At 48.6% G+C, this 15321-nt stretch overlaps 1 protein-coding gene across 2 annotated transcripts; it reads right to left on the bottom strand.

Annotated features, from left to right (window-relative positions):
• Positions 1-4225: 4225 nt before the first annotated feature.
• FAM53C (family with sequence similarity 53 member C) lies at positions 4226-15084 on the bottom strand. 2 transcript variants are annotated; one of them, XM_077768721.1, is made up of 5 exons: positions 14784-15084; positions 11191-11420; positions 10741-10798; positions 8439-9223; positions 4226-7288 (listed from the first exon to the last, which is right to left on the bottom strand). In XM_077768721.1, exons 2-5 carry the CDS (start codon positions 11266-11268, stop codon positions 7031-7033), a joined length of 1179 nt encoding a protein of 392 aa, XP_077624847.1. In that variant the 5' UTR covers positions 11269-11420; positions 14784-15084; the 3' UTR covers positions 4226-7030. The 2 variants fall into 2 exon arrangements, with proteins under 2 accessions (XP_077624847.1, XP_077624846.1); XM_077768720.1 differs by lacking the exon at positions 14784-15084 and adding an exon at positions 14329-14500.
• Positions 15085-15321: the final 237 nt, after the last annotated feature.

Genomic DNA, 15321 nt, shown 5'->3' with positions numbered 1-15321 from the left:
AGTCCCCTCCTTAATCATTATCCTCATCCCTTTATATTCTTGGTAGCTTTTTATAAATTCGCCCCACTGAAGCCACATAAATGCCCAAACAGCCTTTTCTTATTTACCAAGGAGAAAGATCAAAGAATGTGAACTCAAGTAGCAGAAGCAAAAGCATAAGCCAGCTGCAAGCTAAACCCATAAAGTCTGCATATCAGGGGGAAGGGGGGGAAGCCTAACATCACTAATCAATAGGTAGAAAAATGAATATGAGAAACCTACAATATTAACATTAAATCTCAGGAAATCAATACAACTTATGGCAAATAAAATACGTGCAAAAGCAAGTTCATCACGAATATTTACCTTCTGTCTGCTATCTTTTACATTTCAAAAGAATCTCCCTATTTTCATAGTCTTAACAGAGAAGCTAGGGCTGCTATCAGAATGAGGAACCAAAGAGGCTTGCCAAAGCTCAAGACAGTATTTTGCCGCCACATTAACAAATACAACACAACAAGGTCCCAAATGCTAGTTAAGGTCTATTTTACTGAATTAACTTCAATCACGAAATACACCAAGGCCAAGTATTCAAAAGCGCCCAAGCTCCAACACAAAGTTTCAAAACAAAACCTCTCCCAGGATTGAGGGAGTAGCCGCGCTGGGAGCAAAAAAGCACCACCTAGCAGCCCCATTCGGCTGCTAAGACAGATCTGAAACTTATCAAAAACAGCCACAACTGCAGCTCCTGTCACCTAGAAGCTCAAAGAGAAAGGAGCCTGAATCAGAGAGTCCTGAGAGCTGGCCTTTCTGGAGACCGCCAGGCCAAGCCCGGCTCAGACAAGGAGGAAGTAACTGCCAGATAAAAAAGCCCCGAGCAGCTCCAACTGCTGCCTCTGTGCCTCCCACAATTGCCCACATTCCCGCCCCACTCGGGGCTCCCCGGAGGAAGGGAACAGGGTGCAGGTTTCCAGGGAGGCTGCGAACTACAGGTCCGCGTCTTTCAGGGGGAAGCGACAGCACCAGCCGAACTCTGAGGGGCCCAGGAGCCCAGGGTTGGGAAGCCTGCTCCCAAGGCGTATTTGGGGGTGTGTGTAGGGGGGGACGCTGAGAAAGGGGTCGCTCAGGAGGCGGGGCCTGTCGGGTGGAGGCACCAGCTCCTGGCGCCCTGGCCGCCCCCCGAGGGAAACCGGGGAGCGCACCCCGACGCGGAAGCCATGCCGGCCAGAGCTCGGGGTGCCNGGAGCGGGACGGCAGCTCCGGGCCCCTCGCAGCGCTCCGCCCCAACCTCCCCGGGGCCTGCAGTGCCCCCTGCGGCAGGGAGGGGAATTGCATTTTAGGCGGGGGTGGGGAAGTGGGCGGGTCCTTCAGTCTTCCTTGGCACCATCCTGGTTCTAAGCTGCCTACTGGGGGTCCCATATGTGAGAAGGCTGTAGCTTACCCGCCTCGGACACCAAAGACTTTTACTGGGGTGGGGGGCTTGAGGGACAAGGTACCTAGAGGTGGCATTTTGAGCTAAGCACTTAGCGTCCCAATAAGTATTCATTTCCTATCCTGAAAACCTGCCCTATCAGTCCTGTCATTATCTTTTAGGAAAATCCCCATTGGTCCCTGGGACACATTGTCTTCTCACTGGCCCATAACATGGTCCCATCCTATTCTATACTACTTGTACTTCATAGGTTCCTTTCTATGGACCAATGTGCTACATCCATTGGATGTTGTAATACCATTCTTTCCACTGGGTGAAGGCCAATGTGCTTCCACCATCTTGGTATTTTTACTTAAACTCATGGAACTTATTCCCCTTCCAAGTCTGCCAATGTTCAGTACAGGCATTTCTCAATTAAACTTTTAGGGGAATTGGAAAGAGGCCAGCAATAAAGTGATTCTCTTTGGTTCAATGGCACCTCATCTTAACATGGTAGTGGGGCTGGGGGCAACCCCCCCCCGACTGCTCCTATTGCAATTCATTTAATACAGGTGTGGGAGATTGACAGTTCCTGTTAGAAAAGTGATTGTAGAGAAGGGGAGATACCGAATTTTTTGCCTAGATGGTCATTCACACCAGGCACTGGGAAACCTCAATCATTAAAACATTAACATTGGTGAGGTGCCTGGGTGGCTCAGTCTGTTAAGTGCTCGACTTTGGCTCAGGTCATCTCAGGGCTCCTCAGTTCAAGCCCGGCGTTGGAGCTGACTGCTGACGGCTTGAAGCCTGGAGCTTGCTTAGGATTCTGTCTCCCTCTCTTTCTCTGCCCCTCCCCCACTCACGTATTCTCTCTCAAAAATAAACATTAAAAAACAACCCATTAACATTGGTAATATCAGAGACTAGCAGAGGTTCCATAGTTTTATAGATAGACTGAGTATGTATGGAAGTAGATACAAACCAGAAATCATGGATTGTTACCCTCAAAGTGGCCGTTTCTTTCAATAATCTGCCCTACAGACAGGAAAGAGCAGTAGCTGGTTCTTTCTCCAAGACTTAGGTGCCTACCCAGTTACCTCTAGTCTAAGCCTTTTCTTTACCCTAGACATACATGCCTTCCAAAGGTTGGGGTCTGCACTGGGGATTGAGCAGCAATGACTGACTTTAGTAAAAGTACAAAACCATTAGGGAAATCATTCTAGAACGCTGTGGAACACCAAGGAAGCATTTCCTTGGACTTTTTCTATTCCTTAGAACTTCTATCTCCCATAAGCCAACCTGAGGCCAGAATCAGAATGCTTTCCTGGACCAAGAGACACCTCTTAAACCACATGGCCCACACATTGTAGTTGCTAATAGAACCAGGATGAGTGAATCCCTAAGACCTACCTGCCTTGCAGGTTTTCTACCAAAATTCACTGTCAGGACTTTATCCTGTAAGGAGCTCTATTTACTGTCCCAGTGTCCAAAGCTGGATTCTCACAGCTCCAGAGACAGAATGTGCCTAAGCTCAGGGATGAGAAGGCAAAGATGAGAAATTCATTCAACCAACATAGCAGGCACTTTTCATGTGCCATTAATTTTTCAACATGCTAGGGACACAACACTAAACAAAACCTTTGTGTATTCATGGAGTTCTTCCTTAAAACAAAATCACACTTTGCCTCACAGAAAATAAAACAGTAGAAAAATCTAACAAAACAACACATGGACAGAAAGAAGAAAAATCACTTAAGATGCTCAAACTTGACCCCTGCTCAAACAGTAGGTGAAATGAAACAGCAGCAGTTTTAAGTAAGGAAAAAACTTAGAATACTGAGCCCTTCTTTAACCACATGCCAAAACCCCACCCTCCTCAAACCCTCTTCTTTGTTTCTGGAACAAGTGACAACCTCCACTCTTTCTGGAGTGTATTTTCATCCCCTCAAAGGTTCCTGCTCCAGGTTATCAAGCCAATCCTGTCCTCTTGCACACTTCATTGGTATTCAACGATGAGTGCCACAAATTTGAAGCAGGAAACTGGGACGGAGGCTAAGCAACTTGACTCTTCTTGCTGCCTGGCAAGTCATCATCATAACTGGTAAAAAGAAAGGCTATGCCTTAGGGACAGAGGCTCCTGCCTGGATCTCTAAGCAACAACATTTCACCCACACAAACTGGAAGAATGCTAACACAGGGAAAAGGGTGGAATAGAAATGTCTAAAAAGAGTAAGCCACATACTTTGCCTGAGCACATGAACATCCCAAATTGAATCATTATGGAAAATACCAACTTCTGGGGCAAAAGAGAAGCTCTGCTGTTCGGATCATTTTCCAAAAGCATTATTTTTAGAATGGAGTAATTGCCTAGGTCTTTGGAATCTGAATTCTCATGACTAAAATCTCCATCTCTCTAGGGCATAAGATATGAAAACTCTTAAAAAAGAAAAAGATTCTTGGTCAAGTCTCTCAGACTGCTTTCTTCCCACTTCCTCAAGACTACACATCAATCTAGACAAGTTCCTGACTGGACTATCAAACATTTCTCAGGGAGCTAGAATGTATTAGTACTTGACTTCTACTTACTTGAAGAGTGACCACAGGGAAACAAAGGCCAAATCAAACTGCCAAAAAAACCAAGGCCTTAACACAAACTTGGGCCACAGAATATTAATGCTGTGGCTACAAAGGGCCTAGGGACCAGATACTGCCCTTGAGGGGCAAAGGCGCAGCCATGTCCTAGAGGAAGGGACTATTAGAGTTAGGTGGCCTTCTCTCTGCTTCCTCCTTGCCTTTCTATGTGGATAAGGGAAGAAGACACTGTAATACACAAGATTGCTTGGGAAAATGAATTATTCTAATAAAACTTTATTTTTTCAAACACAGCCACAGAGGCAGGACCTCATGTTTAACACACACAGACTTATGGATTTTTTTTTAATATAAAACAAAGTTTACGAAAAAATTTTTTTTTCCACTTTTTGTATTTGTAATCCCATTAGCACAGGGACTTTGGCAGCAGGTGGGAGTGAAGGGCAGCTGGAGCTGCCACTGGGCAGTCACCGGGCACAGGAGGAGAGCACCAGCCTGGGAGTGGCTTCACTCACACACGCAGGAATACTCACCTACTGGTCAGCCACACCACACACACAACACAGATGCAGATGTCTACCCAGCGTCAACCACAGCCCTGTACAGGTGTGCTCCACTCTGGGTAAGCCCAATATGTGAAAATCCAAATAGTCAAAACAGCTAAAGTAGAGGGAGGTTGCTTGCTTTACAAAAGAAGCAATCACACAGGCTGCTTTTAAATGGTCGGCAGTCCAAACGCATCGCAAAATAGCATTTGGCTTATACAGAACTGTTGGAACAGATCTACTGTGTAAAGCAAAATGAACCACTTCTTGAATAGGCTTGTCCCAGGGTCATGGGTGCTTAGACTGGGAAGCAAGATGACAGTTTCAACTAGTTTAACTTTCCAGATCTTAATGTAATAGAAGTCAAATATGATATCTGTAGACCTTCTCCCCTAAGGATGGAGCTCTGGGGCTTTGGGGAAGCCAGGGTAGAGGCAGAATTACTGCCCTCACTTCTTGAGCTTAGGGCTTACAGAGACACCACTGGTTTTGCTAGTGGCCTATTGGAAGCTGGCACAGCCAATATGCAGCAGAGAGCCCAGGGATAAGGATGCCCCAGGAGGAAAAGGAGCTGGCACCAGGGAAATTATGGCCTAAAGAAGAAGAGCCAAGGGAGGGATAAAACCAAGAATGGACAACTCCTGGGCTCACAGTTTCCCTGGATTCTCCAGAGAGCCTTTCTCAGGCCCCTACAGACCTGGTAGCTCACTGGTAATACATGGTAACTATCAGGAGAAGGGGGCGAGCCCTGAAAGGGTAGAACCTTTGAGGGCAAGAGGCTCAAGACGAAATGGCCACCTCCTTTGGACTGGAGATGAGAAGGCTGCAGCGTCAGTGATGTTTCTATTCAACATGTGGGAAACCAAGAAAATGACAGGTTCAATCCCATGAGGAAGAAAACATGTGGACTTCGGTCTTCTTCCCCTAACATGAGGAACTGGGTCCTAAGACACCCTGGAAATCCAAGAGAATGCCCTCCCTCCAATAAACAGGAAGGGCAGGTCCAATTCAGTTGTGCAGGGTCTAACCAAAGCTGGACAAAGCCTAACAAGCTATTTGGCGGCTGCTTCAGTATGTATCTTCACTGGTGCCAGTCCTACCAAGGCTCCTACAGTCGTTAAACCCATCCCTGCAGCCACTGGGACCTGCTGCCCTGGCTTAAGTTATGAGCAAGAAACAAAAAAAAGAAATTCAACCCAACAACAACAACAAACTCCCAGCTGCTTCTCACAGCCTTTGCTTTACACAACCTCAGCCAACCCCTCAGTGAGCCCCAACCTCCCTGAGGTCTCTCAGGTCCAATTAGAGGCAAATAAACATTTCCAGGCAGGAATGGAAGACAGGCAAACTAGTAAATGCTGACACCCTCTTCCTCTTTGTCAAGCAGGTCAGAAAAGAGGTTAGACCTGGATCTTATGACAATAGGTTTCCCTATAGTCTGCTTCCAAACGGTAGTACTAGGATGAGCTTACCCATGCTTACTGGGGACTGAATGCCACTTCTGCTGCAGGTAGGCCTCAGATGATGAGTGCCAACACAGGGCCTCCCCTCCTTGTTCTTGATCCTCAAAGCTCAGAATGTGCGGGGGAAAATCCCATCAGTAGAGAGGGAAAGAGAAAGATGGAGCCATCCAACCCTGCCTCAGCTGCCCACAGGTGCTTACATCTACTTAAGAGACAGAGGCAGGTTGTATACAGCCTAGGCTATCTGATAAGAAAAAAGGCCAGCTCAGAAGCAACATAGAGAGCCCTCTCCAGCCCTAAGATTAGATCTATCTAGGGGAGGGGATGGGTCTAAGACAAAGACCATTAGCTGAGGTCACAGCACTTAAAAGACCCTGCCATCCCCTGAAAGAGAATCCTCTGCAGAGCCAGCTGTGCTTATGGATTATAAGCCTGGTTCCAGAGCTACTCAAAAAAAAGAAAAACTTGGTGCTCTCCTCTTGACTCCTTGAATAATAAGCCTGCTATCCTGTGCAAACTCAAGATCCTGGGGGTATCCTAATGCTCTGCTGTCATGGAGCAACTGCCTTCCTTCCCTAAGGCTACGCAAACACACCTTTCCCCAAGTACACTCCCACGCACGCACACACTCTCACACAATTTCTCCAAGGAGGCTGAGTGAACCCCCCACCCTGGCCAAATTCTAAGACACAAGTGCCCTTTGAAGCAAAGGGGCTAGTGAAATTCCCCGAGCTGGGGTCAGCAGACCCCTTCCTTCCCTGCCCATTGCTTTCTCGGTGGCAGGGATACTCACACTCAGGGCCGCCATGGGAAGGGTCTGCTCTGGGGCTGTCCCTCCCGCCACCAGCTCCGTTTATCTTGTCCCGGCCAGTCTCTTGGCATGGTCGAGCTTCCTGGAGCGAGAAGATTTCCGGCTGCCCTGAGTCGGAGCCCTCCACTCACCCCCATTCCCAGGCTGGGCCCCTGGCCTTGGGGCCTCGACACTTGTTAGTAGCCATAGAGAATCAGTCTGTGTGGCCCCAGGAAGTAGCCTCTCAGTTTTAGTTCTCCTCAATTAGATTCAAGTCCAGGTCCCCAAAGTCCTGCTGGCACAGTGTCCGCTTGCTCAGTGCCTGCCGCCCCCACCGTACGGCCCCCTCCTCCTCCTCTTCGCTTTCACTGAGCACCTGGGAGGAACCCCCAATGGGGCTGCAGGAAGCAGAGAGGGGTGGGGGGCTACAGGCCATGAACCATGGTGGAGAGATGCTGCTGCCTTCTCGGGCTGTTTCTTGGAGACAGAGACCTCCTGAGTATGGTTTCTGTCAAACAAACAACAAAGTTAAGAATGTAGAACGATACCAACTTCCACAGAACCCTGGTCTACATTTCAAAGTGTCCATCTTGGTTACCCCTGCAGGTAGGAGTCCTAGGCATGATGTGTGTGAACTCCCTGGTAACACTGGGAAAATTTAGTGTGCATGCACAATTCTTCGAGCAAAGAGCCCATAGTTTCTGTCGGGTTCAAGATTAAGAGCTCACTTACAAGCTCCATGTGGGCAAGAATCTTGTCTGTGTGTCTCATAACAACACTGCAAGTGCCTAGTCACAGCCCAGTAAATAGCAGGTATTCAGTAACATTTGCTGACTGGTTGGAAGAATGAGTCTATGAATATAAGCAAGTAAATTCTCAAAGAAGCTTGTGACCCAGTGGACTAGCAGAAGAGTATGAAAAAAATGGGCAATTGCATGTAACAGCTCCACTCACACTGGGAAGTCAGGACGCATTTGCTGAATAGATGAATGAGGCAGTAACCCGTTTTGTTGAAGCCTTCACAGCCCCACTGGAAGCAGTGAGGGCAAGTAGCAAAATGAGTCCAGAGCTTAAGAGAGGGCAGGGCACAGTGGCGCCTGGGTGGCTTAGTCGTTAAGCGTCCGACTTTTGCTCAGGTCATGATCTCGCAGTTCGTGGGTTCGAGCCCCGTGTCGGGTTCTGTGCTGACTGCCAGCTCAGAGCCTGGAGCCTATTTCAGAGTCTGTATCTCCCTCTCTCTCTCTCTGACCCTCCCCTGCTCACGCTGTCTCTGTCTCTCCTAGAAATAAATAAAAATATTAAAAAAAAAAAAGAGAGAGGGCAGGGCACTGATGATGTGACTTTTGAGCCTTAGGCATCCTCAGAAGAGGAAGGAAAATGCCCTTAGCAAAACAATTAGGAATTCCTATTGGAAGATTTACCATGGGTCTCCCCTCAATTTCTCTAGAACTTCTAGGCCCAAGGAGTTACACAGGACATGGGACCCTGAGTCCTAAAGTAAGTACAGTCCCAGACAATCAGGATATGAATCACACTAGTGGAAGCTCAGACAGAAAAGAACCTGCCAGGAGTGCATGGAGCTAGGGGACACCTGGAAGTAAAAATGGAACAAAGTCTCTCTCTCCCCAACCAAGCTTCCCTAGTCCTGCTGGTCCCACCTGATTCATCTTGTCAAAGTCCAAAGAAGGCCGCAGCCGCCGGGGGTCCTCTTCATGGCGCCGTTTGACTCCAGCTTTGCGAGCATCCAGATCACAGGGTTGTGAGCGACTTCGGGGAAGATTGCGGAGGCCTCGAGGTCTCCAGGGCAGCTCTGGGGAGGATGCAGGGGAGCTCCGGGCAGAGGGCAAGAAACGACTCGCCTGTGGGCCCAGGCTGGGTGACAGGGAGAAGCGACGCTGGGGTGGGCAAGGTGACAGGGACTCAGCATCACTCTCCCAGGAGCCACTCTGAGGGGAGGTGGCACAGGGTCGAGAGGAATCTTGGGCCAGAGCCAGGCTGAAGAAAGGGGGGCTGTAGGGTCTGTGGGCTGGGGCACATTGAGAAGAGGCACTGGGAGCTTGGAGGAACCTGAGGCTGGAGACCCGCTTTGGGGGGCTCTGGTGAGGCACCTGCGGCCCACCCCCTCCACCACTGCCCCGGTGCTTTATGGGAGTCCACAGCTTGGAGGGGGCGGGCCGCCACACCGGCTGCCAGCGAGACAGGTCCACGGGCACTGAGAGTGAGCGGCAGTGCCTCTTGGATGGAGGGGCAGGGGGCACAGGAAGCTTTTCTGGGTCTGGGGGCTCAGGGCTTAGGACTTGGGAGAGGGGCTGCTCCTGTGGGGAACTTCCTGGGCTAGGTGGTCTGAGGTGCAGGCTCAAGCCTGAGGGGTGGTAGCTGAGGTTGAGGCTGTCCTGGAACTCGGCACAGGAACAGTGGGGCAGGCCCCTCCAGGAAGCACCTTCTGGAAAGCATTCATAATAAAAACAGTATTAATGATAGCTAATATATTTTTAAGAGCTTACTATGTGCCACACAATATGAGAACTTTGTGTGAGGTTTCCTAAAAAACCTCAGGAGGTAGGTACTAATATCCCCATTTCACAGATGAGAGAAATCCAGTAACTTGTCCTAGATCATGCAGGAATGAAATGACCAAAGGAGGATTCAAACCCAGGTCTGGTCTGATGTTTAGGCTAGGTCTCTTATCACTATACTATACTGTCTCCATTACGAGGAACCATCTGAAATTAAAAATAGTCTCATATACTGCTTGTCACTCCCTCTCAAAGGTAGAAACAGTCAAGAGAGAAAAAAGCATGTCTGCCCTGTTCATCCTTCACTCCACCTAGCCCTACTCTGCTTCCATACCTACCAGCCCCAAGTTATAAAAAGCAGGCCCATGCTCTTTAATCTTTCTCCTTCCTACGTGTCACCAGAACCTAGACAAGAGTTAGGGCTGCCAAGGATTAAGAGGTAATAGAGTAGCTAAGAGATCATTTTTATTCTTAGAGAGGGCAAACAGGGTGGGGAAGGCCTGTGATGGTGGAACCCATGCTTGGGAAACCCTAAGACTATTCATGTTCCTTTGTGTCTGGCCACCCACAAAGAAATGCTCCAATTAACACACCGATACAGAAAGATCTAGCTAGATTATAGTTAAGTAAAAAAATAAAAAGTGCCAAATAATACATATAGTATGCAACCTTTTGCAGGAATAAAAAATACACATTTATATTTGCTTCTGTTTGTATAAAGACACCCTATTTGGATAGACAGAGTAATAACACGAGCTGCTTTTGGGGAGGTGGTGGGAACTAGAAGCAGAACGAAGACTTTTCTCAGTATAAACTTTTTGTTATTTAAAAAACTTTTTTTTGAGGGATGCCTGAATGGCTCAGTCGGTTGAGTGTCTGACTTTGGCTCAGGTCATGGTCTCGGAGTTCATGAGTTTGAGCCCCACATCAGGCTTTGTGCTGACAGCTCAGAGCCTGGAGCCTGCCCAGGATTCTGTGTCTCCCTCTATCTCTGTTCCTCCCCTGCTCGCACTCTGTCTCTTTCTCAAAAATAAAGATTTTAAAAATATTAAAAATTTTTTTTGAGAGTGTGAGTCGGGGAGGGGCAGAGGGAGACAGAGAAAGAGGATCTTAAGCGAGCTCCAATGAGGGGCATGACCCTGAGATCATGACCTGATCAAGAGTGGGATGCTTAACCAACTGAGCCACCCAGGTGCCCCTTTAAAATTTTTGAACCACATGAATATATTACCTATTTAAAAAAAATCAGATTATAAAAGTCCTGTCAAGGCTAGAATAAGGGCAAACTAAACAAATAACTTCCGCGCTGGTGCAGTAAAATGGAGACAAGTGTCAATCTCGGCAGGTCACCCTGGCAAGAAAGTTGTGGAGACAGGCTATCTAGCCCTGGTCACTGGAAACCGATGAAAGAAAGGTACAGATGCACACACACACAATGCCTTACCAGACACAAGCTGGAAAGGGTTCCCACAGTTGGAGATGTCTGCATGATCAGGCAGAGGCTAAAAGAGAGAGAATATCCATCATGATTCTGGCTTAGGACGCAGATTTCCAGGAAGCCCTCTTCAGCTCACCCCTGTATTTCATGGGCTATAGAAATATTAGGGACTTCTAAATGTTTTCTTCTTCTCGTCTTCCCAAAGTTAGTGAGTAAAATAATCCACATCTTCCAACATCTCATACCCTTCTCCTCCCAAGTTTTGGTGTCCCTTCTCTATCAGTGGAAAAATACCTGCCCCCTTCCTTTTGGGCTGGGTTTTGAGCCTTTAGTAGGCTCTTCCAGTACAAGTACCATGACTCATACGGCAAAGGACATGGGTAAAGTAGTAGCAACAAACAGCCTCAGAAAAAAGGGGGAGGGGATCGTAGAGAAGCAGGAAGACTGGTCTTTTACCAGACTGATGCTGAAGCGTGTGCATTTCAGCTCATCCAGAGTCTGCTTCTGTAGCTGCTCAGTGATCAGGGTTATCATGATTCTCCCCAGGATTTGACTTGCACACTTTGGAGCAAATGATGGATGTCTTCCCTGTCGTTCTTCCAGACCTCACTCGTGAGCCGTCTTCTGCCACTGCAGCACCATTCTAGCACCATTGGGACTCCCCTCTCCAGTCATGCCTGCTGAGTCTGCCAATTACAGAGGGACCAGCCCCAAGTGATATTAGAGATGTACCTGGCCCAAAAGTGGAAAATGCATGGCACACATACCACAGCATCCCTATGCCAGGCCTCTGGCAGACATCATTAATTGATCACAGCTCTTTCCTGCTAAGCCTCAATACAGCCTCAGAAACATTCTGAACTTGGCACTCCAGTTAACCAGTGAAATGAACTGGAGTTAAAAAGCAAGTTGAACCTATTTGCCACTCCTAACCTGGTTCATGCTCTGCTGTGTCTACACAGAGTACCAGCATCACTGAAAAACAGCTCAAGTCAGAGAGGAACCCCCAAACGGTTACTTCCATCCTGATTACCCCAATATTTTCTTTTATCTTCTAATCAGAAACAGAAAGATACACTTTTCCTAAACTACACAAATAGTAACAGGAAACAGGGAGGAGCACTGGTTGTAGGAAAGACTTTTCCCTTTAGATCAATGAGAGTGAACAAAGTTTCATGTTCTCCCTTAGGCTGAATATTTGATATGTTATATTGTTTTCTAACAGATACTGTATATATTCTCTTATAAAATGGTAAGAAGAGAGAGAAATGATACCAGGATTATTCCAATTACATTTCAACTCTATAGATGTTAAGAACGACAACTCTATGACTTCATTCAACTAAGTTTTTAGCCTGATCTGACTCAAAGACCGTGGATACAATTAATCAAGACTCCTTCTCATGGACAATTTCAGTAGAAGCAAACTAAATCTATCAGAGAACAGGCTTCAAGCCCACACAGTTGCCTGAGGGGCCTTGCTCAATGGAGGAGAGGAGCTTAACCTAGTATTTCCATATGGTTCTGCCTATTCCCAGAAATGACCAGCAGGCAGACAGCTCATCAGAGGGTGTATATAGCATTCTCTAGTAGATAGAACAAACATTCAAGAAATCTAAATCTTGCTCCAATTTGCTGTGACAGTTCTGGGAAATTACTTGACTTTTCTTCACCTTAGTTAACCTGTATGTAAAATGGGCACAATAAATATGTCTTAACCTGTTACAGGTATAATATAACATGAACTATCAAAATGTAAAGAGCAAACCATCTAGCCTATACAAATCAGGACTCCACGAAGACGGCTGTTTCTCAATCCTCTTGTTTGTTGCTCTACACAAACTAAAAATGCCACAAGTGATGATATCATTAAGCTGAAGAAGGCAATTGGGTTTATCTATTTGGCTGGACGCCAACCTTCCTCATCTGCACACCTAAGGAAGCCCAAAACAGCTCTTCTGTGACCTTGGAGGCAGATCACTTTTTACTTTCGCAAAAAAAAGAGAGAATCATCTCGACCCCATCCCCACCTCAGAGGGAGGTAGGTAAGGAAGAGCAAAGAACTATATGTGGATGTATGTGAAGTTTTTTGGAAGAAAGGTCTGGGAGAAGTCAATTATCATTACAGTTAACTATCATTTTCACGCATAATTATTACCACCCTGAACGAAGTTCCAGCTTCCCGAGAGCTCCCTTCAGCAGCTTCCCCTATGTTCTTGTGGGAAAAGCTAAAGCTTATATCACTTCTGCTCTTGGTTTCTTAACTCTGCCCCCAAAAGATCAACTAGAGAGGGAACCTAACTGAAGGCTTTTACCCCAGGATCACAGGCCTCGGGCTGACCAGCCATGAAGAGCAGGGAGTGAAGTAAACTCTTTCAGGCTTTTCATGAGGCATTTGGCCAAACAGCAAACTCCCAGCCCTCTCTGGGATCAAGTGAAGAGAGTGATTTTGTGTTTTTCTGCATTTTAATTGTTGGGATGTGGCCACACACGGCGGTAATTGGAACAATGCAACTACCACCACGCAACTGATACTCTCAGCCTGAGTTTCCTAAAACAGGCCAGGCTGAGAGGGGGAACAGAACGGAAGCCATAAGGAATCAAACCAGGACACAAAAGAAGGCAAACCAGCTCCGCGAGGGGCCTCCTCTTTCTCAAGCAGGCATAGAAAAAAGTGTAAGAAACCCTCTCTTGCCGCCTTCCTTCCCCTTCCATTTTGTTTATCTGAGGAGCAAAGACAGCCCTGAACGTTCACTAAACAAGTTAAAACTTCTCAGCTTAACAACTGGCACAAGGTTCAGCCCTTCACAGAGCAGCAGGCGGCTAGGCCCTCCCCACAACCCCACCAGGCCCAACTCTCAGTCCAAGCTTTCCTTCCACCATCAGCCCCCTAACATAAAGACTGGACCCCCATCCCATCTCTTATTGGATGGCAATAACCCCTGACATTAGGGTTTCAAGGATGCTGAGGTTGTGATGAAAACTGAAGAACCTAGGATCTAGTCAGGCCAAGGGGTAAGAGAGTCACAAATCCCCTAGGGACCTTCCCCCCAGGTCCCAGCCCCACACCTCTGGGGGAGACTGAAGAAAAACATGAGGCAGGGAGGTACATGAACATGTAAGTGGTAACCTGACTGCTCCTTCCTCCATATGGCTCTGTCGGGGATAAGGGTGACAAGTGGGGAGCACCCCTCCCCCCATCCCGATGAAGAAGCAAAAGGCTAGGCCCCCCTCCAATCTTCAACCACTCTCTCGGTTGCCCTGCCTGTCCCTGCGGGGTGGGGCATGGGGCGTCCGCTGGCCCCTAGGGGGGCACCAGGGCTCGCTCTACGGGGTTGTCGTTCGGCTCTTCCCATATCAGCTTCCATCATCTGGCCGCGGGAAGCGAACTCAGGACGCTGGGGATGGAGAGGGTCTGGGACTTAGCACTCCGCCAACCCCTCCCCCACCGGGTCCCGTGCTCTCCCAGCGGAGGCGTCCAGAGAGGCCGTACAGCGCGCGCGGCCGGGCTGGGGGAAGGGAAAGAGGGAAGGAGGGAGGGACGGCCGAGATGCCCGCCCCGAGGCCCCAGCGCCACCTGCCCTCGCCACCTACCGCGGCTCCTCCAGCTCCCAGGGCCGCGGCCGGAGCAGCTCTGAGCGCTCCGTTCGCCCCACGGTGCCCTTAAAAGGCGCCGGCGCGAACCAACGGACCCCTAAGGAGACTAGGGGTATCGCTCTGGTTCGCGGAATCCTCCTAAACCGCCCGCGGAGGCTCGAGCCTCGCGTCGTTTCCCTCCCAAAGTCTATTTTGGAAAGTACTGTCGTGAGTAAGCCAGGCTCTTTGATTTAGGGATGAAGGTGGTTTCCTCACTATTGAGTCACCCCCTCCAAAATATTGCAGAAGGTGGACGGGCCCAGTTGGCGGCACATCTCGAAACCCGCGGGGGAGGCCGTGTCGGACGAAGGTAAACAAAGCCATCTCCCTTACCCTCCATTCCAACATTGGCTTAAGTACAGCGCCCTACTCCGTTTGGGCCGCGTAGCAGAATTAGCCGAAGATCGTCTTACCTGCTCTCCTGTCCCGCCGTCTAGGGCTGCCTCGCAGAAGGAATCCCCCTTCCGCCAGCAGAGGACCCGTCCGCGGCGTGAAGGCTTCTGGGAAATGTAGTCCAAGAGCCGATTAGGGCCTGCTCTGAGTCCCAGGAGCCCCTCTTCAAGCTGCCGGATCGCCTCGAACCGTATAAACCCGGGACTTGTAACGGTTGCGGGGTCGTTCCAAATTGGTTTTGTAATTAGCCCTCACCCAAAACACTTTGTAAAGCTGAGGACGGCCCAGGGCTGTCCACTACTCTTCCTTCCTCTACGCACCCCCACCCCCCAGCAGGATGAGGTAATGGGGTTGTGATTATGACATCATAGGCGGTTCAGTTGCTTGCGGGGGTGGGTTGAGGGGGGGGGAAGGGGCAGTATGGTGGTGACAGCTGGACCACTTTTCTTAAGACAGAGAGGGAGGGAGGAAACAGGCAGCTGGAGAAAAGATGTTCATGTCCGTTTATTTCCTCTTTAGGAAGAGGATACCACCCTTTATTAAATCTCCACCACTACC

Source organism: Crocuta crocuta, unplaced genomic scaffold (genome assembly GCF_008692635.1).
Source record: "Crocuta crocuta isolate KB4526 unplaced genomic scaffold, BGI_CrCroc_1.0 scaffold64, whole genome shotgun sequence".
In the NCBI taxonomy this organism is placed as follows: Eukaryota; Metazoa; Chordata; class Mammalia; order Carnivora; family Hyaenidae; genus Crocuta; species Crocuta crocuta.
Note: the sequence above shows the minus strand (reverse complement) of the source record. Positions and strands in the feature narration are given on the sequence as shown.